The sequence below is a fragment of the Astatotilapia calliptera genome, chromosome 12 (assembly GCF_964374335.1).
Source record: "Astatotilapia calliptera chromosome 12, fAstCal68.1, whole genome shotgun sequence".
Taxonomy (NCBI): domain Eukaryota; kingdom Metazoa; phylum Chordata; class Actinopteri; order Cichliformes; family Cichlidae; genus Astatotilapia; species Astatotilapia calliptera.
Genome location: NC_137433.1, coordinates 23,148,056 through 23,170,414, shown reverse-complemented (window position 1 = coordinate 23,170,414; position 22,359 = coordinate 23,148,056). Strand labels below are relative to the sequence as shown.

At 39.2% G+C, this 22,359-nt stretch overlaps 1 protein-coding gene across 2 annotated transcripts in view; it reads right to left on the bottom strand.

Annotated features, from left to right (window-relative positions):
* Positions 1–22,359, bottom strand: part of unc5ca (unc-5 netrin receptor Ca) — a 180,015-nt gene that overhangs the window by 92,895 nt on the left and 64,761 nt on the right. For both annotated transcript variants that reach the window (XM_026187526.2, XM_026187527.2), the window contains exon 2: positions 717–953. In XM_026187526.2, coding sequence (XP_026043311.1) covers positions 717–953 — 237 coding nt within the window. The remainder of the gene's footprint in view (positions 1–716; positions 954–22,359) is intronic.

Sequence of the window (22,359 nt, the reverse complement as noted above, 5' to 3'; positions counted from 1 at the left end):
GCTTACAGCTCATTTTCTGTTTTCACAGTGTTTAAAAATTATTATTATTTTGTTTTGGTATCAGTAAATGAATTAATTTAAATACATTACATTTTTGTCACCTGTCATTATAAGGATAGTCATGACCCCCAAAACTGAATCACTGAATCAAAAGACATGTCATTTGCCCCATATTTTGAAGGATACTGTTTATAACTATAATTCATGAACTACACTTTCACACACTTACAAATAAATAAAAAAACAAAAACAAAACAAAACATAGAGATCACAATTAATTGAAGATGAGTTTTTCTATGAATAGAGTGGCAGAAAAATTTTAACTATGTATTCTATGAAGTCTATGTTGTGGTTACAAGACTAAGATGGACAGATTCTACACTTATAATGCCTTGCCTACCTTAGTCACTACAAGCCAGTTAGAAACAGATTTTGCAAAATCGTACACATACACCAGAAAGCTCCTCCACCAATACATAATTCTTAGATTTTAATGAGTTAAGTCTAAATATGTTGAGTATTTTTGCTATTTTCTAGTTTGTTTGTTTTTTAAAAAGCAATTTATTTTCCAGCTGTTTCGACGTAAAAGTACAGTTGGGTTTTGTTTTTTCATCCAAAAAAATCTCTCTCAAAAAGTTTGACAGTTGCCTTACAGCCACTTTCTGCTAAAGTCCAAGTAAATCTCTATTTAGATGTGTGTGCTAGCTTTTGCTTACCTGAGTTTTCGTCAACCCTTTCCTCCACAGTGTGGTCTTTCTGATGGACCCACTCGCTGTTGCACTTGAAGTAAATCTGTGTGGCAGGCGTTGCTTTGCAGTAGAGATTGACGGGCTTATTCTTGACAATGTAGCCTTCCTCAGGTTCAAACAGGAAGTGAGGTAAGGGTTCCGGTGGGTCAGAAGGGAAGGTTTCTGGGAGCTCACTCAGACTCAGGAAATCTTCGTCATCTCTCACTGCAAAGAGAAGGAAAATTTAAGTGTTCAAATGTTTTTCCCCTGTTCATTAGTCTGTTTTAAGAGAGAAGCCGGAACTGTGAATCTTGTATTCATTCAATTGCTTTGATTTCATCAGTAATATCTGTTTTATCCAAACTACTATGCTTTCCCCCCCTCATCATTATACAGTACACCTGCTTATGGAGTCCAGTTATAGCACTCTGTTAGCCATTAGAGCCATAAGAAAAAGACGTTCTTGGCTTTGTATGTGTCTTAACTTTATAAGTTAATAAAATTAAGACTGTACAATGAAGGAAAACTGATTGAAAGAGGGCAAAAAGAGTAAAGCTCCTGAACAAGCATACAACAAAAACTTGGGAGCTAGTCACTGGAGCTATCCTTTATGAGATTACTCACAGCAGTAAGCCAAGCAGACAAAGTACACTGATTTAGCCTGAATTTAGCAACAAATTGGTTGCCAGTTGACAAGACTAATCAGGGGCTTTTGTTCATTTTCAGTGGGAGCACATACAAGTTCTGGATTTGGAGAAATACCCATGAAGATTTGCAGTGTGAGTTGCTGTCAGAAAAAAAAACCTGCAGTATTTGTCCATCTTAAATCACAAACTAATCAAATATACATTTACATGCCTGTAACTTACAGCACTACCTCTCTCATGCAGAGTCAAAGCTGTACAGGTAGGGTCAACACCAGGGTTTAAAATGCATGGAATAATCTGGAGCAGCATACTGGCATCTCCAATTTGCAGAAACCAAATCATATTCAGGTGAAGATTTTATAATATAAAGTCAGTTTATATTTTTTTGTGCGGAAGTCTGGTATTGCTACCAGTTAATGCCATGGAGTTGCTCACTTAAAGCAGATGGTCACACTTATGCCTCCTTTTTTCCCTTCTCATTGCTATAATGTGTTCATGTTATAGATATCAATAAAGTTGTGATCATGGCACAGCATCTGGCCAGTTGTACACAACAGAAGTGAGCAATCAAAAACTTTTTTTAAAGTGGCATTTAATTTCAGATGTACAAAAGAGGTTGTGTGCCTGATTCTGTATGTCAGTCAAAGACACAGAGGCTTTATCGCCCAGAAATTAACAAAATGGTAATATGTTATGAATTTAAAAAGGGGAATGTATTACCACGCTAGACAGTGTGGTAAGGTTTAAGGTAATGGACCTTATTGGACTGGTGTAGCCTTTAGTGTCACCATTACATTGGGTCAGTCATAAGTTTAAATTTAAACTAATAATGCTCTTTAGTTTGACTTGCCATATCCCACCTTCAGCAGCCATATTTACCCCTGATTGAGAGTAAATGTAAACAAAATATGAATCAATGTACACAACAGTGAGCCAAAACCATAAATTTTCTAAACAAACAAACAAAAAACTAATTATCAATAACATAATTATAACCTCCATCCATTTTATTCAGATTTTAAATCTACAACTTTTCCTTTATATGTTTTTGGAAAACATGAAGAAGAGCAAATAAAGAAATGGGCAGGGAAAATATATACACACAGGCAGGAAATGACTGAATAAACTGAATGGCTGACCCCGAGGCCATCAGGAACTTTATCCTCCTCTCAGTCCATCCTGCTCCCTTACCTCCAACATCTTTTCACTTCTCGCCCACCCATGACCTCAATCAAAGCGACACCTGGAATGTTTTGTCACCAGGTTGCCAAGGTCGCCAAAACACAGAGGATTACAAGAGCCGGTGGGAGGGAGAAGAGCTAGGGTCTCATTCTCTCTCTCTCTCACAGACACATACACACACAGAGGCAGACACAATACACTTATTTTCCGAAAGTTCATACAAACACACACTTGCTCTCGCACACAAACAAATGTTTTTAACGTATAAGTTTCCTCCACTCCATCACCTTCCAGTTTCATTTGGACCTTGTGGACTGTCTAGACCTCTGTATGTATGTGTGCGCCTCTGTGTGTGACTGCCTCACCTGGAGATCTGTGACTCATCGGAAAATTTAAATACAGAACGCTACTGACACAACGTCATGGTTTTTCAGGCCAAATTTTTCAATTCTCCAATTGCACATAAACTGTGCTGTGAATACACACAAAAGCAGCATCCAAAAAAACGACACATAAATGTGTTTATGTGCTTATGCACATGCATACACAATCTTCCATTCCTCAACCATATCCATTTGTGCGCATGTGTAATTGTGGCCCTTATCTTGGAGAATAGAAATGTGCTGTGGGGCTAGAAGCTAAAAGCAGCTTAGGTAAAACATCAAGACACAAATAGGGGGAAAATGAGTAGGCAGCGTCCCCACTTTGATGTCACGAAGCTGACATTTTCTCTCTTAGTTCTGTAATTAGTTCTCTGAGAGTATGGAAATTGGTAGACATTTTCACTGTATAATTTCATTATCTGTGGGAAATTTTCTCCAACACTTGGTTATTTATCCAGTGTCATATTCAGCCATTTCTCTGTTAGTTTCTCACTTGCTGCACCGCCTTCTCTGTATAGCTATTTTTTGCTCCTTTTTTCCCCTTCATGAACCTGCTTTTGCTTTTACGCCCCTACTGCTTTTCACTTCGCCCCAATAATCATTCTCACCCTCATCTGTCATTCAGAGAGCTGAAGGGGTTCATGGCTCTGGAGCGACAGCTATAAATTATTGATTGGCACAAGAAACATGATAGCTAGAAAAGAGTGTTGGTGGAATGAGAAAATGGGAAGGATGGAGGGGGGAAAAATCTCTATGAATAAAAGCTTTGTTTCCCAAATGCTTACTGTTTCCTTCCACTTCTGCATCTTCCCTGTGCCTTCGTCTCCTCTCACAGCGCATCACTTTTGCCTTTTCCATCTGTTTTCCTCTTCTAAACCTTATCCCTCTTTCTTGTTTCACCACCTCCTTACACACCCACCTACCCCTCTCCCCCCGATCTCCTGACAGGGTGACTTAAAGATCCTAACAGCCCAGCTCATAAACGTCTTGCCTGAATGCTGCCACCACTAATGGATGGCTGTAGCAGAACAATGTCCAGGTGCGATTTACAGTATGTTGTAAATATGTGCCACTGGCTAAAACCCCATTTATTCCCTCCTTGAAGTCAGTAGGGAAGCCCACCTTAGAATACCTACAAACCAAACCAATAAATATCTGTAAATCTGCTAAAAACATATATCATCAGAGGCAACTAATCATCTCTGAACGTCAGACAATATTATGACCACTGGAATCAGTATAGAAGTCAATAGGTTACTGACAGATTGAGCAAAAAAAAAGCAAACAATGCTGAAATAATTTAACATGGTATGCAGCAACCCCCTGTTGACAAGACAAATACTACAATATTTGTACAGTAAAAACAACAGGCTACTCACAGACTTTGCATGACTTAATGGTTTGCATCAGTAATACATTTTTGGGTTTGAATGGTTTCCATAAAACAAGGTTAATTTTACATGAAAAAGTGCAATATGAGCAGTATTTGATACTTTTTAAATCTTCCTGTTAGTTACAGGAGTAACAAACAAATATGTAAACAATTTGAAAAGCTGATGCTGGAGAGTGCAAAAAAAATGCATTCATTCCTCCAACCTAATGCCAAACAAAGCCAAACTTAGTGCCATATAAGGTCAAAATGCCTCTTGAGTAGGAGCATGTATGTGTGCCTGGGTCTTGTTTTGTTGGCGCTGCAAGTAGCATGCGATGCCTATCAGTGCAGTAGCCGTGGAAATCATGAAATCATACTTCTTAATGTCTTATCGGTTAGTTTCAATCTGTAGCAGCTGCAAAAACATTCACTTTCTGAGAAACGGCTATGCTCTAACTCACACACACACACACACACACACACACACACACACACACACACACACACACACACACACACACACACCGTAAATAGACATAAAATGGTAGCCACCCACCCCCACCCCTTTACCCCTAATCCAACCACTATTGACAGCATACACACATCCACAGACAACCAAACAAACCTAAAACAATCCATATCTTTACAGCCAAATTACACAACTCACACATACAAAAACAAAGGAAAATGCACACACTTGCACAAACGTAAAGGTGCAAAAGTGTTTTTATGCACCAAAGGATTCCCATATTTCTCTGTTCTCTAGCTCTCGCTCTTCCTCTCTGGTTGTGTCTCTCACAAACACACATTGTTTTATGAACACAACAAATACAATTTCCCCATTACTTACACTCATTTTTTCCTGCACACACATATGGACAAAAACACATCCTTTACACTTTAACAGATTCAACTTAAAATGACCTATTTGAATCTTGAAAGGTTTAGGGAGGTGATTCAGGGAGTATAGGGAGGTGAAGAGAAAGATGAAAACTGAGAAGACTGAGAGATGATGGCCCAGCAGAGGGCTAATGTATCATTGCCGTGGAATTGGATATATGATGTCAACCATTCTCTCTCTTGCTCGCTCTCGCTCTCTCTCTCTCTCACACTCACACACACACACACACACACACACACACACACACACACACACACACACACACGCAAAACAAAAAGACAAGCAGCAGGTCCACAAACATGCAACCACACCCGCCCAAAGCATCTGTTCATGCAAGCTCGTGCGCACACACACGCACAGATAGACAGTACTCTAAAGCAGCGGTCCCAACCCCCGGGCCTCGGACCGGTACCGGTCCGTGAGTCGTTTGATACCGGGCTGCAAGAGTTGAGGCTCAGGTGTGAAATGTATGGTTTTCAGGGGTTTTATCAGTTTTCAGGGTTATTTTGTTATCGTTTTTATCGTTAACTTGGTTTTCCTGGGTCTTTTCACGTGTGTTATGAATAAATCTTTTTTCGGTACCGGTACTAGTTTTATTTTGTTGTATTTATCCGAGACACCTTAAAAGCCGTAAAGGTCGGGCATAAACCGGTCCGTGGCGCAAAAAAGGTTGGGGACCTCTGCTCTAAAGAACATAATAATATCAGCCATGTCTATAGAGCAGCAGTTGAGCATTTCTGATTTCCTGTTGTCTTCCTTCTCTTTCTCTCGTTCAGCTGCTTTCAGGATTTGCTGTCATTGCAGACAGATTTTAATATTCTCTTTTGAATTTTTTTTTCTTTTCAATCTCCCACTGCGTATTCAGTACTCAAATTTCTTAAGTGTTTACCCATCTCCTGTTAAATTATTCATCCTTTGAAATAGCTATATGTGTGGGTAAGGATCCATTTACCCACTTTTGCCTGAAGGTATACCTGTAAGCCAGGACAACTGAGCAGAATAACAGAGCAATTTCATTATTAATAAAACCATTATTAAAGATTTATATACTGTATATTGTTATTATAGTAGGGTATGTTTCTCCAACTAATTTCATCTTTTGTTAAAAAGTGTCATTAAGACAGATTTTCATTCTAGCTTCCTTTAAAAAAACAAAACAAACAAAAAGCTTGGTGGTCAAAACCTGTTTTTACTCACAAACCGAAGCACTCCTTACACAGTCTGATGGGTAAAGGCTATTCACGATGCCTTTACTAGTGGACACAACATTGAAAAAGTAGTCATGGTATTCTAGGAATCACACAGTTAAAATCTTGACATATTATCTTTTGAATGTCAAGTATTTTAGATTTTTTTAATCACATTTGTGAGAGTTATTTTCAGGTTGTAAGTGGTTCTCGTGAGAGGCAGAATGACCAAATACCAGAAAAGCTATGGTGGTTCACAAATATCATGATAAAACAACACCACCTGTGTGCAAGTGTAACAGTGTGAGCTGTTCTTACAGAAAAATCTGTTATAAAAAGGGGATCAAGTGACTAAGTTTGTTGAACTACTTGACATGAATGTCCCATTGCTTTGTAAACAACGCAGTAAGTGATCTCACATTTTTTTCTGCATCTGTTTGAAACTTAATTTTATCCTCAGTCTGAACTCTCCAAGCAGAAAGATTATGTAAATTATGGGTAGACACATCAGCATTCTACTAACTTTGTTCAATTAAACATAACTATATTTTAATTATAAACTTTAGGAGAAGTATATACCAGTGTAAATCCGTGAAAACACACAGGATTATATCATTATCAGTATGAGGACTCTTGATTGCTGGTTGCAGTTTTACATGGAATCTCAAACAAGAAAAAAAAAACCTACTGTGTTATTTTGTGTGGCAAAAAGTGCTGCGAGACTGGTTGATGAATCATGTCTACCTGATGGATATAATATACACAAGACACTTTTTGTTATAGCCAAGAGCCATGCCAGGTGATGCATAAAGGCAGGGGATAGGTGAATGTTAGACTGTTTAGGAATGGAGCAGACAGTGACAGCTGGCTGGCGTCCTCCAGCTTTTAGTGTATGACATGTAAGGCCCCAGCTAAGCCTGGAACTAGATTTACAGTTCTGCCTGAAGAGGGCTGACTCAAGTCAGGCTACAACTTGCCTCATTTGAGAGACCCAAAAAGAGAGCCCCTGTCTGAAGGATTAAAAAAAGTATAAATCTAACGTATCCTGCAGCCTTTTTGTTGAAACCTATAGCATATACTGTAATAGAGCCTACGCGGTCTGAAGAATTCATTCAAGTTAGCAATGGAAAACAAAAAAAATGTAAAAACATGAAGGAGCTAAATGCTTTTTGTCAATAACTTATGCAATATGCTTTTTTAACTTTCTGATGTTTTCCTTTGTTAGAAGTGTCACTCTGTGTTAAAAGCACATGCACACCTTCACATAGTCTACAAAATTCACAGCTTAAATATCTATTTTACAGCTCCAGATACAAACTCACATACTTGACTCCAAATCTCCACAAACAGATCATGTTCATTTTATTTAGTTCCATATTATTAGTAATCAGTTCGGAGAATAGTAAGCACATATTGCAGCATGTGCATTTTAAAAATCAATGCACATGCTGCAATATGTGCTAATATTATGCAGTCATACATGTGCATGCATTTGTGTTTGCATCTGTATTTATGTGGATGATGTGTGTTGAGATGAATGTTATTATACTGTGCTTGCACATTTAAAGAAGTATGAATAAAAGCAGATACTAAATGCTCTAAATTGTTCAGTTAGCATTTATTTAATACAGTTTATTTCAGTCATCTGCGGCACTAGTACAATAACTATAGAGTTGGTTAGCTATCATTTGACTTACATATGCCAACAACCACTGAAGGAATTTGACCATGAAAGTCACATTCACACAGGGTGTGCCTGCCAACTTTTCAGACCTGACTTTTTTACCAGTTTTTAGAACAAATTCCAATTTAGCATACAAATTACTTGCCAGGATACTTCGCCAAATATTTTTAAAAAATTCAATAAGATCAGTTTCTTCAACAATTTAATAAAATGAAAAGTCAACAGAAGCTTTCATCCCAAAGCAAATTTAAATTGCAAAGATCGCTGATACCACTGCTATATTGAGGTCAAAAAAATTAAGATAAAAGCAAAGTGATTAATACAAGAAGGGAGGTAATGAAAGGGAAAATAACAGAGATATAGAAATCCCTTCAGGTGTCGCCTGAGTCATGTTTGGTAAAAAGTCACATTGAGAAAATGACTCGCACAGTCACAGTTGGACATACATCACACATATATAAAATTGGGCACAGGCGCATTTTAAACAGGGACACATGCCGCACAGGAGCAGCTGATGCGTGGGTGTTTGCAGGTAGGCAGTGTGAAAAAATTCTGCATCCATTTTTTTTTTTTTTTTTATATATAGCTGTCTTTGCCAAGCATTACATGTACATGAGACACACACAGAAAGATACTTCACAGGACTTGGGTGTTACTTTTCTTATCATGGTGCATCTTTTGTTCTCACATTATTGCCTTTCCTTTACTTTGTGGCTGTCATTCCATTTCTCTACTGATCACGTCTTCAGCTATTTCCTGTAAAGTAATCTGGCTCAGCCATGGAGGGGCAAAAAGAAAAAAAAAGGGGAAAGTATAGAGTATTCTGCCACATATGAAGAACCTGAGATCAAGCACGCCTCATTTCTCTTTAAATGTCTCATAAGCCAGGGCTTATCTCCAGTTTCTGCAGTGCAAGTCAGCTTAGGTGTACTGATACACCTCAGTGGACAGCACAGGCTGGTCTGTAGAGGGTGCTTACATCCAATTCTCCTCTTTCTAGGTAGGTAACAAGCAATGAGGCTTTGGTTGTAGTTTTTTTGTGTACATCTTTGTGACTCCTGAAAGCACACTATCAGCTGACACGATCATGGTGAGGAGACCTGTTCGAGTCTTTGGCCATAATGTGAGTCTTCTTTCTGATCTAGGTCAGGTGTGAGAACCAGTAAGGACAGGCCATTTTCTGCAAGTCTCTCATCTCTCTACTCCTCCTCTCTAGCTATGGATGTCATGCAACCAACACATCATTTTCATTTATATTTTCTCACATATATCTGTTTTGCCCAGATTCACAATATGATGCAGTTTTCTGGCAAAGTGTAAAGAACTGGAGCTTACAAATCACCAAAAGAGTAATTTGCAAAACTGATTAATCACAGGGTCTCTCAGAAATTGAATAATGCAGTAATACTGTAGTAAGAAACCAAACGTTTAAGCAGAAAAAAACAGAGCAGTGCACAAGGAGAAACAGGGAAGCACATGGACAGTCAGAAGAAGAATAATTATAGTAATTTCACAATCATGGACAGTTATCAGCTCTGTAATGCACAACTTTAATTTGGCATTACGCACAGGCTCAACTGTACTCCCATCACAGACAGCCACATGCAGACGGAATACCTCATTTATATGCATAGTCTTATGTAAGCTTGTGGGGGTACAAACTTGTGTGAGTTGCTGTGTAATGTTATCTTCCAGATGGATTCTGTCTCCCTTATCCCAGGCCTGAGGGAAAAGCGAGGCTTTGCTTTCATTCATGTTATACTATCACAGCTCAGTATCGCTATTAATACAAGCAGCCAGCACAGGGCAGTGCATTAGAATATCAAAACACTGGCTGGGGAAGGACTTCTATTTTCAGGGAGATAGGGTAATGTTTTTTCTGTGAGGCAGACAACTAATAGAATGGCCAACTGGTGGTGTGCATGTCTGGGCTGTATGATCAACATCTCATTCTCCAAATAGGTTTCACTCTGTTCATCATGTGCACTTGCATAATTTTCCACCTGTCAGAATCTTTCCGTGCAGGCTTATGTGTCTTTATGATTTTTTCCCCTCCTCCTATCTGTTTGAGTCTCTCTCTTCCTTTTCATCTCGGTTTGTGATGTCTTCCCTGGTTTCCTTAGACAACCTATGCATATTCACATATAATGCATACCTTACCCTTCTTTTCTTCTTATTGCTTGCAGCCTCGTTCTCCTTTTGCAGTGGAGTAATGACATAGATTTAGCCATCCGTCTTTCTTAGGTCAGTTCCCCAGAGGCACATTTCACACAGTACTCTACCCACCCAGCCACTTTGTGCAGGACCCGATCTCCTGTGCCTTGTGGCTTTTTCATACTCTTTTTTTTCCCCCACTCTTTTCTTTCTGTTCTTCAGATGCATTAGTGTTTCCGTGTCTTCCATCCTGTCTCCTTATCCAAATTGCTTCATACTGCTCTACTCATTTGCCTTAAAAAGGAATTAAAACTCAATGCTTTTCCCAGTTTTGAAGATTTATTGAGGACAAAGCAGCACAATATGTTCACACACACAAACATACACACACACACACGCAAACATACACACAGACACAAACACACAGGAATAATAAAATCAAATGATAAAAACAGCTTACAGGCTTATTTCATTTGAAGATTTCCCCATATTTTGGTGATCTTATTCAGAGCTGTAGATAAAATTGGATCTGACATTTCACTGCTCATGCCTTTCACCATCTGCAGGCTCACCACTTCTCTCTTCCCTTCTTATCCCTTTTCTCTCTCTCTGCCGCCCTCATCTCTCTCCCAACTTCAACACTTGGTCTCTCTCACGCCTAGCCACAATCGCTCGTCTCCCCCCCACCCCCCCACCCGCTGTGTCTCTCTCCTCCTTCTCAATCTTCCCTCCATCCTTTCCTTTTTCTTTCTGGCATATTTCCGCACTTCCTGCTCTCATCTTCAATCCCCATTTCACGCCTTTATCCATCTACACACACACTTCCCCAATGCTTCATCTCCTTGCTTTGCTCTCTGGCATCTTTCCACACACCACCTCCTTCCATCCTCCTTCGCTCATTCTTCTCTTTCTCCGTTACCACTTCATCTCAAACTCTCCACATTTTTCACAACCTCTCTTACTCTATATATCCTACCTACCCTCCCCCCGGTTTGGTCACTATAAATAGAGCCTCCAGGGGGTTTCATAATGGACTCCTGTATCTGACCCTATTACAGAGACATTACTGACCATACTTTTCGCTCTTGCTTTCTTTTGTCATGCACACACAGTAAACAACAGTTTCTCTCGTCTCTATTTTAGCTCAGTAATGCATACACCTTCTCTGACTTTTAAACTAGGTCACTGGCCTGACTAAAGATGGTAAAGCTATTTCTTCATCAACACTTTTTCCCTATTTATTATCCTTCTCATTAGTTTTTCCTCTCCTTTAGGTTTAATCTTTTTTTTAAATTGTCTTTGATTTGTATTTTTTCTTTTTGTCTGGGATTGTTTACACTGTTTTAAAATGCATCAAATTAAGATTTCTTTGAAAGCAACATCTTTGGGTTCGAGCTCACACCTTATAGCTATAAAAATAAATGGCAGGATTACTAATGTGCCATAAAAAGCGCCAAGGAATTTTGTTCCATTATGGTGAGAGCAAGATGAGGAAGAAAAGATTAGGAAGTGTCCTAATTACCTTTTATTTCGTACAGCACTACTTTCTGGATCAAGGTTCACTTGAGCTTATTGGAAGTAAAGCAATGGTTACAGCACACAAGCACGGGCATCTAAACAGTAAGCCTCTGTGAGCGTGTTGTGTGAGCGAGATGGAGAAAACTGGAGGAGGAGCAGGAAAGAAACAGGCTTATTCTATTTTCAGCTCTATTTTGGTGAAATCCGAAGACTTTTAAAATTACACAATGGGTTTTTGAATGGGTTTCATCAGCCCCTGGGGCGAAGAACATTGCCAGCCCATACAAGGCTGAATCGCAGATAAATTCAAGTGACCAGAAGGAAAAGAAAATTCATAGTGGGCCTGAATGAAACCTATAAAAAGACATATACTCTAGACATCTAGTTCTGAGCTGAGAGACCAGAAGTAATTGACATATTTGGGGCAAGGTCAGAGCTAGAACATACTGTAAATACTACCAAGATTTGTTGAATGTTACAATGAAATAAGCTATTAATAACCATTTCAGTGTAAATGAACACAATGGCTTCATTGTATTGGTAAAAGCATCGTGTTTCCTCTGCTGGATGCTTTCTTCCCACCATGCATCCTGGTGCAGGGGGTTTCAGAGGTAAGCTATCCGCATGATATAAACACAACTCTGAGGACCAAATGTTCACTTTCTTCCTAATATAGCCCACCCACTAATAGATGACATGATGATTATATCATGGATGGATGAATAAGATTTACTGTGTACCACACAACATACATGACTCAACAAAAGATCTCTGTGTTTACTAGTACTGTCATGGTCCTGGGTTGCTTGACCCAGCGTTTTGAGTTTATTATTATTATCATGATGATAATCTTGTGTACCAGTTTATTCTGATGTTGTGTTTATACTTTTTAGGGTTCCGTGCTCCCTCTTTTTAGTGTCCGCCCATGTGTTCCCTCTGTTCTCCGTCTGTACCGTGTCTCTGAATCCAGTCTGTGCATTTCCTGTTTTACTTTGAAGGTCTGTGTCTTATGTCAGTGTGTTCAGTTTTGTGCTCTCCCTGTCTCGTCAGTGTAATCAGTGTCAGCCGTGTCTCCCAGCTGTTTCCTCTCAGTCTTGTTCACCTCTTGTATTTAGTGTCTGCGTCTTCCCCCGCTCGTCGTTGTGTCGTCCCGCATTCTTCACTGTGTGTTCTGTTTGCCAACTTGCCTGCCTGTTAGTTTTGCTTTCCCAGTTTAGCTAGTTTTCGGTTCTGTCTGCAAACCCACAAGCCGTTTATTTCGAGTTTACTTTGCCTCCACGAGTCCAGCTCTTGGATCCACCATTCCTGCCTACCTTCACACAGCTATGACAAGTACTAAAAGTACTAAAAATTCATTTTTAACTAACTCCATCATGCCCTCTTTCTGTCATTGGTGTTAAAAATACTACTGGTGAGAATAAACATGGAGCATTTCACCCAACAGTGGCTTGGTGCTTAGATGGTGCTGGCTATAGGAATGCCAGAGTTGCTCTGTTGTGTCATCAGTTTGTTGAGAAGCACTTGATTGCTAACCATTCTGACATGTGGCCCAGATGTAACCCATGCTGGTGAGCACAGAAATAGTGAAGACCGAAGGCAAGGGTATACAGTTCAAAGCTGTGAGAAACTTCACAAGCTCAAATGGCAGCAGGCAGTAAAACTACAAAATGTTTTAAAAGGGGCAAGTGGAATAAAAAGTACCTTCTGCCAGTAAAGTCTTCCTACCTTGAAAAGATGTCTTTACTTTATACTGAAATATTTCTTTTCTTCACCCTTTTCTAAGAGCTTAAGGCAGCAGAAGAGTGTCACGAGTCAGCACATCATCTTTAAGACGAAGAAAAGTTAAAGCTTCATGGCTCTGTGTATTTACTGTCTAAATTCTCAGAAAGATTGTGCATTCTAGCTCAAACACTACTCTTAAGCAGATTATCCTTTGTGATTTCCCGCTAGTATGGTGCAGATCAAAAGATAATATTAATCTGGAAAAAGGTTTATTTCACTTATTGCAGATAAACCAATTAAACGATTGTCAATCAAAATACTATTAAAGTAGGATTTTAAGGAAAGGGTTTTAATAGGGGACTGAACATTAGGAAAATGGCTGTGTGGAAACATGGGTAAAGGTTTGTGGGTTTTATGCCACAGGTGATTCAATTTTAACGTTCATTTCCATTTCAAAACATAATTTAATTCCACTAAACACAGAGTCACTCTGCGGTTAATTATGTATTCACAAATTTGCTGGTTAGAAAATGCATGACAGCGTTACACAGGAAAGTATAAGGTTCATATTCAGTTCATATGGAGAAGGATGCATCATTAACTTTTACTTGACCACTTTCGGAACTTCCAGTCCAGTCATGGTGTTAAAGGATGCTCTGTAATTACAACACACGGCCACATATAAGTAAGAAGATTAAGAGTTCAAATGTGGAAACAGTAGAATACATTTTATTAAGATATCACAGAGGCACAAGACAAGAGCAATGACATATTATTCTGGAACATTTTGTATTAGAGGATATGGTCTGTGCTGTTTTGATACTGCTTCTGCCAACTTCTGCATATGCTGATTTTATTATACATAACACATCTGCATGTAAACAGCAAGACCAAGGTCAAAATGGAAAAATGCTAAGTGCTCTGCTTGTTGCTTCAGCACCTTCTGTTTCTGCTTCACATTAGCATAAAAAGCAGTCGTACAAAGAGCACCTGAAATACTAGTTCCAAGACACTGGTCATGCCTAAGCAAGGCAAGGGTTAGAAGTTCAAATCTTCAATTGAACAAGTGACCGAGTCACTCTATTTATGTGAATCGATCTACTAGAAAGATAGATATGTTGATAGACTGAAAGCTGAAGTTGCCCGGGGGCTATGAGCACTGCATGAGTGGGCCTCTTAAACGAGGCCCCACACAAAGAGGTGAAATGAACAGGGGAAATAACAAGAGGTTAGTTAGTTAACTGGGGTCAAAAGGCCAAAGGGGATGAAGCTTTCAACTGTTGGTACATTTTTTGTGCTTGTGCGTGTATATGCGTGCGCCCACGCACACATGCAATGTGTGCATGGGAGAGAAAGCGGGCGAGTAAGTGAGTCATAAAGAAGATGTGTTGTATGATGAAAGAGCCTCTGTGCAGGTGGACGTTGAGGTCAGAAGTTGAAATGTTGTGCGGGGCTAACGGAGAGGATTCAATGCATGACTGAATCTGTTTGCAGCAGTTTGCCCTGTCAGAAAGCTGATGAATGGGTTTTAAGTGTTTCAGCCTTGTAAGCTCAAAGGTAATGAACTACAGCTGAGTGAGCCAATACTAATGTTTTCAGAGAGCTGGCAGGTGAAAACTATATTCTGCTATATGGTGTGCTGTCAAACAAATATTAATCCATCAAATGTGCAGAAATGCTTTGGACTTTTATTATTGCTGTTTTGACAGTGTGCATGTTCAAAGGTGTATATCATAATTAAGTTCCCCTAAAGCTTTGGAACAGTATTTTAGCCTAAAATGCTTTTCTGCGTTATCAGGACACAAATGCAGCAAAAGGTTTCTTGAAGGGTTTCTCCTTTAAGGCAAGATCAACCTCTCAGTTGAGCCATCTACTCTCTGCAGAAGCCTGGTCTCAGTGGATGAATGGCTGTCAAGAAGCCATTCTTGACAGGAAAGGAATCAACAAGAAGAGGCTGAGGTATGTAGTATAAATGACACAAGACCCGGACTGAAAATTAGTGACAGGAGGTCTTGTGGAGTGATGAATCCAAACGTAAATTTGTGGTTCAAATCACCGTCGGTATGTAGAGAAGGGATCAGGAGAGAAGCAGCAGTGTGTCTTCTGCTACCATCTCTAAAACACAGTGGAGGCCGTGTCATGGTTTAAGGCTGCATTTGATGGAAGTTGATGGAATTATGAATATAGAAATGCACAGGCAGATTTTGATCATCTGAAAAGCATCTGAATGGCATCTACTTCAGTTTCCAGCATGAAATACACTCTCAGTGCAGCTGTGGCGGCGTTGTGGTTTGTGGCTCAGTTGCAGGGGAGTGGTGGAGCAGTGGGCTCAGGGTGTGGTGTCAGGGGAGGCTGACTCACAACGCTGTTCTCCATCACCTGGTCATGCCTTCCTTATTTTAGTAGGATGCTGGGAGCTGACGGGAGACCTGTGTGGTGTGTAAATCTGAAGGAGGCAGCTGAATAGCTGTGCAAAGCAAAGGTGTTTGAACAATTGCCAGTAAGCATCATTTGGTCTTGCAACACCGTGTGCATCGTGTACTTTGTATGCTACAGTAGTAAAAGCATATATGGACAGAAAACACACACAATGGAACATTATTAGTCGTGGATTGGCCTCCCCAGAGCCCGGGCATCAACATTATTGAAGCAATGTAGGATTCTTAACAGAGACCATAACAAAAGGCAGCTAACATCCAAAGAAGAGCTTTGAATGTCATTCAAGAAGCCTAAAGACCTAGTCCTGAAGACAGCTTAAAGTAAAAAATGAAAAGAAAGCCTAAGAGTTCTGACTGTGGTGAAGAATAAACATGGTAATACCAAATATTGACCTTCATTACCTTACATTACAGCAAATTGCTACACTCAGTCTTAATTTGTTAGTTTGTATTTTCCTTTTGGGGGTAATTTTGTATCAGTTTAATTACTTTTAAAAGCAAAACCACAAAGATGCATTCTTGTTATAACAGGTGTCTCACAAGGCCACAGTGCATTGTGTAGAAAGCAGAGATATGGTGACATTTTATCAGCCACAGTCTGAAGTCAGTTTAACAAGAAGATATTTCATTTTATTCCTCCTTTACCTCTTCTCTCCTTCTCTTTCTTTCACACACACACACACACACACACACACACACACACACACACACACACACACACACACACACACACACACACACACACACACACACACACACACACACACACACACACGAGGAATACACAGAAAATCAATGGGTTTTTTTTAATGTTTCCTTTGAAACACCAGGCATATTTCACAACATGCAACATCATCTTGTGTCCTTGAAGATGCTCTTTTTGTTTTGTTTCCACTTTGGTTATTGATCTCTGTACACATACTTGCTGTATTCCTGCTTTACTCTCCCCATTCTTTATACAAATGAGTACACTAGAGACTAAACAAGAAATTAAAATAATGAGCACTGCTATTATGTTGTTTGTATGATGAACAATATCCTCAACACTATGTAATGAATGTGAAAAATGCTGAGATTTCAATAAATAGTAACAGTTAATCCAATACTTTTGTTCAACCTCTTGAAGTAAAGCTGAATGCATGCACTTCAGTTGTCTTGACTGTGTCATTGAAAAGACACAATAGACTACTGTAAAAAAATACTTACGGAGCTAAGTGCAGACAGATAAATATACATATCATTTTTAAATTTGGAAGTTTTATTGTGCGTCTCTGAGTCCTTGGGGCTTTAAAAGGTGTTTTATGTAACACTCTTCATCCTACATAAAAACTGTGTGTGTTTGTGTTATGCTTGAAAGGTTGCTCTGACTAACCAGTTACATGATGTGCTACTAAAACTAAGAAACTAAGAAAGTGTGAATAGATTTAATCAGTAACACTTTGTATTACTGTATTTGCATGTATGTGAGATTTGGGATTTAACTGGTTTATTCCATGATGATATCTGATTTTGGTCTTGGGTGATAATGAAGGGTTAGCCAGAGTTAGCACTGTGGTAAAAATTTCAAGAAATTTTACTTTGACACTTTGAGGGAAATCTCTATTTTCACATGCCTCTGTAGACAAGTCTGGGATGAGCCTTCCTAGAGTGACAGAGTTGGATTTTGGCTTTTGCTCAAGGACACATCAAGGATACTTGGGTTCGATGGGTTACGTCGTAGTTTTTCAGACGGGTCTTTTTGTTACAAAGTACCTATACCATAGATTTAACACAGAAGTATAAATCCTCTGTAAGGTACCAACAAAACAATGAGAGATCAATGGAAAGTTAAACAGGAGGAGAGCAGCAAGAGAAAAGAAAATCAGATTAAAGACGGAGCTGGGCGGAAGTCTGTCTGTTGCACATTATTAAAACGCCTTCATTACTTCTCAATTTTTCACCCCCCTTATACGTTTTTGGGCTCTTTCCCTGTCTCGTCATATATCACACCTCCGTCAGTATAGACACAGAAACACACACTATCAAATGAGGCATGCACAAACTCATATACACACTGGAAGTCTGCTCTGGATTCAGCATGTGATTTGGACTGGTGTGATTAATGGCATTCTGTGCACCAGTGAGGAGATGAACCAGAAAATAGTACAAACATTATCATAACCTGAAAGACCTAATTACCGCAGTGCACATCTGACAGACGTGTGCGTGCAGGCCGCTCTGTGTATGTGTGTGTTGGGAGAGGGGATGAGTGGTGGGGGGCAATAAGGACAGGAGATTTATGACCCTGCTATGGAATGTTGTTTTGTGTCCCTGACGTCCCTTTTGTGGTCTTTCACCATTTCGGTGGAAATTAGGAATATGATAATGACCATATTATATATGATAATTAGTGTGCAGAATGTGTGCACACATGGGTATCTGTATATGTGCTCTGTGTATCAGTCTTCTCTGACCAGCTGAGAACACAAGGTCTCTTGAAACATGGTTACGAGAAGAACAATAAAATTCCATACATCATATCATTAAAAACATACACATGGTCCTTATCCTATATCATGATCGGGATTCGAAAACCAAGTGGTTGTCAAATTTTGGGGACATGTCTCAGTTCAAAATCCAGAAAATGTTCACGATGAATGTGCCACAATATAAATAACAATGAAAAAAGCGCCCTGTCTAAATTTCACTTTTATAGGGTATCAGCTGAGCTGTTATGTGGACTGAGTCTGGAATAGAATTATATGCCAAGATTGCAACTGTGCTCAATTTTTTTTGACAAGTCATAAATGTATAAATTCATCAGTAAGACAATATTTTCCTAAACTTAAACAAAATACTCTACTGGGTTGATGAAATAGAATAGAATAGCCATTTATTGTCATTGTACATGTGCAATGAAATTGTGGAATTGACTCTTTACTTATGGTAAGACTGAAGAATAATGACCCTGGGGTCCTGCAACCAGAGTCCTGTGGGATGCAGAGAATATTTCCATTGCAAGCCATCTTATTATTCTGGTCTCTCATGGTGCAGAATAATGGATGACACTGGATCAGATTCTGTACTGGATCAGCGTCACAAGCTTGACAAGACACTAAGTTATGGCTATCTGTTGATCTCTTCCTCTTGCCTTTCTCCTCTTCATGCTCTCTGTCATCCTCACACTATTTCTAACTAAATCCGCCCTCGGGGCCCTGGACACCAGAGCAGAACATAGGGGAGGAGAAAGGGAGGCACAGATGAGAGAGGAACAGACAGCAGGGACCATAAGAGAGGAAACGGGGAAAAAAAGAAAAAGAAAGATTGCTGAATGAGGAACAAGGGAAATAGACTAAGATTTAGAGTTCTGAGTTATTGGAGAGGAACTGAGAGGTAAAAGAATGAAGCAACCGCAAATAAAAAAACAAAGAAACATAAGAAGAGTAAACAGCTATGGTACACAGTCCCTTCTCATATTCTATTTACAAATACAAGCCTTTTAAAGCACTGTGGAAATGAATCACATACTTTTAGAACTCAAAGTATGAAGCACAGGGAAAAGTTTTCCCTTTTCCCTGTGCTTCATAATATGTGAGCACTGGTATTTCCCACAAACATGTCTATTGTGATTTACTCATAATGCTGAAATGACAACACAGCTGAGAGAAAAGACCACATCTATGCTGAATAGTTAGCCATATTTGTAATGATTCAGAGCGGTGTCATATCAGTTATTTTGACCTGCGGGTATGTTGTCTCTGCCCATATATAGATGCCGATACCTAAAATGGCCATTTCAGGTGGATGCTTATATATTACAAATTACAGTTTAAAATTATTTATTTAGAACTCAAAGTACTTTGGAAAGATATAGACGGGCTCAACTGCTTGCCCTGATTTATGTTGCATCTTTGAAATTCTATTATCCTTTAAGGGGACGATTTTCCAACAGATGGGAAATATTTCAAGTGATTGTGCGCATTCAGAAGTACAAAAACAAATGAAGACATTTAAAGGATAAATAAATATCTGCATGTTGTGAATTCAGACCGTCGGCATAAATCAGCTGTGACAAAGTCGCTGCTGCAATTTTATGAATATTTAAGCAAAGCACTGATGTACAGAGAAGACGGCAAAGCAATACAGTATTTGGCACAAAAAAAAAAAAAGAAAAGAAAGAAAGACAGCAAAACATCCCCTCATTTTAAAAAGAAAGCATTTGTTTGGAAACTCAAAATGCAATTAAGAAAGCAAAAGCAAAACAAATACCTTAATTTTCAGCGTTTTGATTTTGACTTCTTTTTACAGAAGCCTTAAAAAAGATGCTGCACTTGTGCCGTGCCATTAAAGCATACGTCAGTTTTAGCTGACATCTACTCAACTGACTGAAGGAGAAGAGTTGAATAGACAGAAAATTAAAAAAAATACATGTTAAATAGCAAACTTTCAATTAAAAAGTCATTAAATTAATTAAAGAAATAATGTTATTTTGTTAATAACCATTTGATTGAAAAAGTATTCTCTTTATTGGATTCGAAATACATGCTAAACAGTGCACATAAAAGCAGCGAGATTCTGTGCTTCAGTCTACAATAAAGCACACAGCAGCATGAAACCAGAAGATCTCTGATCTTTGGTCCGTTCAGTTCAGCAGCAGTAAAACACACTGTTTATGGTAAATCAAAGCACTCTTACGTCTGTCGTTCTTTGATTGTAGATCGTAATGAGAAGTTAAGAGAACAAAGCATAATGGTGAGGGAAAAGCAAGCTCAAGTGTGCGAGTTCAGCGAAACGCACAAGCTGTATTCATTTTCACACAACAAATCTCATAAAAATGTAGAACGTTATAATGCTGCCTTAGTGAACTTAAGCACACAGACATCAAAGGGGTGTTTATCAAGACCCCTCCCTTGGCTTTATACCTTGTTAAGGTTTTTAGCATGCAAAGAACCCAAGGGTTTCCACAGACGTTTGATGTCTGCGATGAGATGGAAAAAGAGATGCTTTTTAACAAATAGCCTGGAATAAGCAAGTGTTTATTGAACAAAAAAGTACATTAAACATTAAGTGAGACGCAATTGTGGGAGATGGTACAGAGATGCACGTCCTGTGCCTAAAGAAAAATATTTTTCAGGCATAGGGTGAAAGAAGCTGCTACGGCAGCAGTCCTCAGTGGTTGAAAACCAAAAAGTTATATTTTCTCGACATGCAGATTGATTTTATATGATATGTATTTAAAAAAAAAAAAAAACATCTGAAATGGTTCTCCGTTACAGTGTCCTGGGTTTTAGAAAACAATTTATTTAGGTAAAATGCCTTATGATTTTGAATAGTAAGGCCAGCATGGTGGTGCAGTGGTTGACACTGTTGCCTTACAACAAGAAACTCATGGGTTTAAATCCATGCTGGAGGCTTTCTGTGTCGGGTTTCTGTATTCTCCCCATGTTTGTCTTGGTTATCTCAAGGTATTCCAGCTTTCCCAAAGAAATGCTGGGGTCGGCTTAACTGTTTATTAACAAATGTCCATCAGTCTGTAATAGGCTGGTGACCTATTAAGGCAGGAAGTTGCTTCTAAGGTTTCTGTGAGCTAAGATAGGATGACTCGTGGGCCTTTCTTTCGGTGACATCACTGGTTATGAATATGGCTTCTTGCTGCATGTGGACATTTGGTGTGACGGCATATGGAAAGTTTTAGTTGTGTGAGGTTTAGGTTCTGTGCATGAGACTTGGCAGCCCTGTAAAAGGCGCGGTACATGTGAAACGTTCCATCTTCACATTTACTGGGTGAGCTGTCAAAGCTTACGATAGCTCTGACTCACAAATCAGCACAGCATTTTGGCAACAGTGTAGCCAGAGTCAAGTGTGTCAAACTTGACAAGTGTTTGTGTGTGTGTGTGTGCGCATTTTTGTTTTGCTTTTATCAGTTACTGAAAGCAGTGAAATGCTCATTGAAGCAGGCTGTTGAAATACGATCACGTGACTGCATAGACGGTACAATGAAACATTTCAATACAAAAATTGGGTCAGCAAGTCCATATTTGCTCCCTCTAATAAAATAATAGGGATCGCTTCAGGATCCCTAGGATTGCTTCAGTTAGCTCTCATCTCATCGCATTTTAAATCTGCTTGTTATAAATCTATGAAAACAGTTCTTTATTGCAAACCTCAACGCATTGTGGACAGCAGCAATTTAAGAATGACCGAGACGAGGCAAGGCTGACAGTAACCTAAATGTTACTGTGATTCAGACACAGCAACAAAATCAATTCAAATTGAAGAAGAGAGGTGTGTTCAGGCAGTGAGCCAAGTAGTTAGGAAGGAAGGAAACAGGATCTGAAGACTGCAGATGGATGTGTTTGTGAGTGTCGCACATGGTGTGAACACTGGAGACGGGAGAGGGAGGGAGAAATAATAAAAAAAAAAGAGTGAAAGAAAAAGAGAGATGGTTCAGCATAATTACAAGG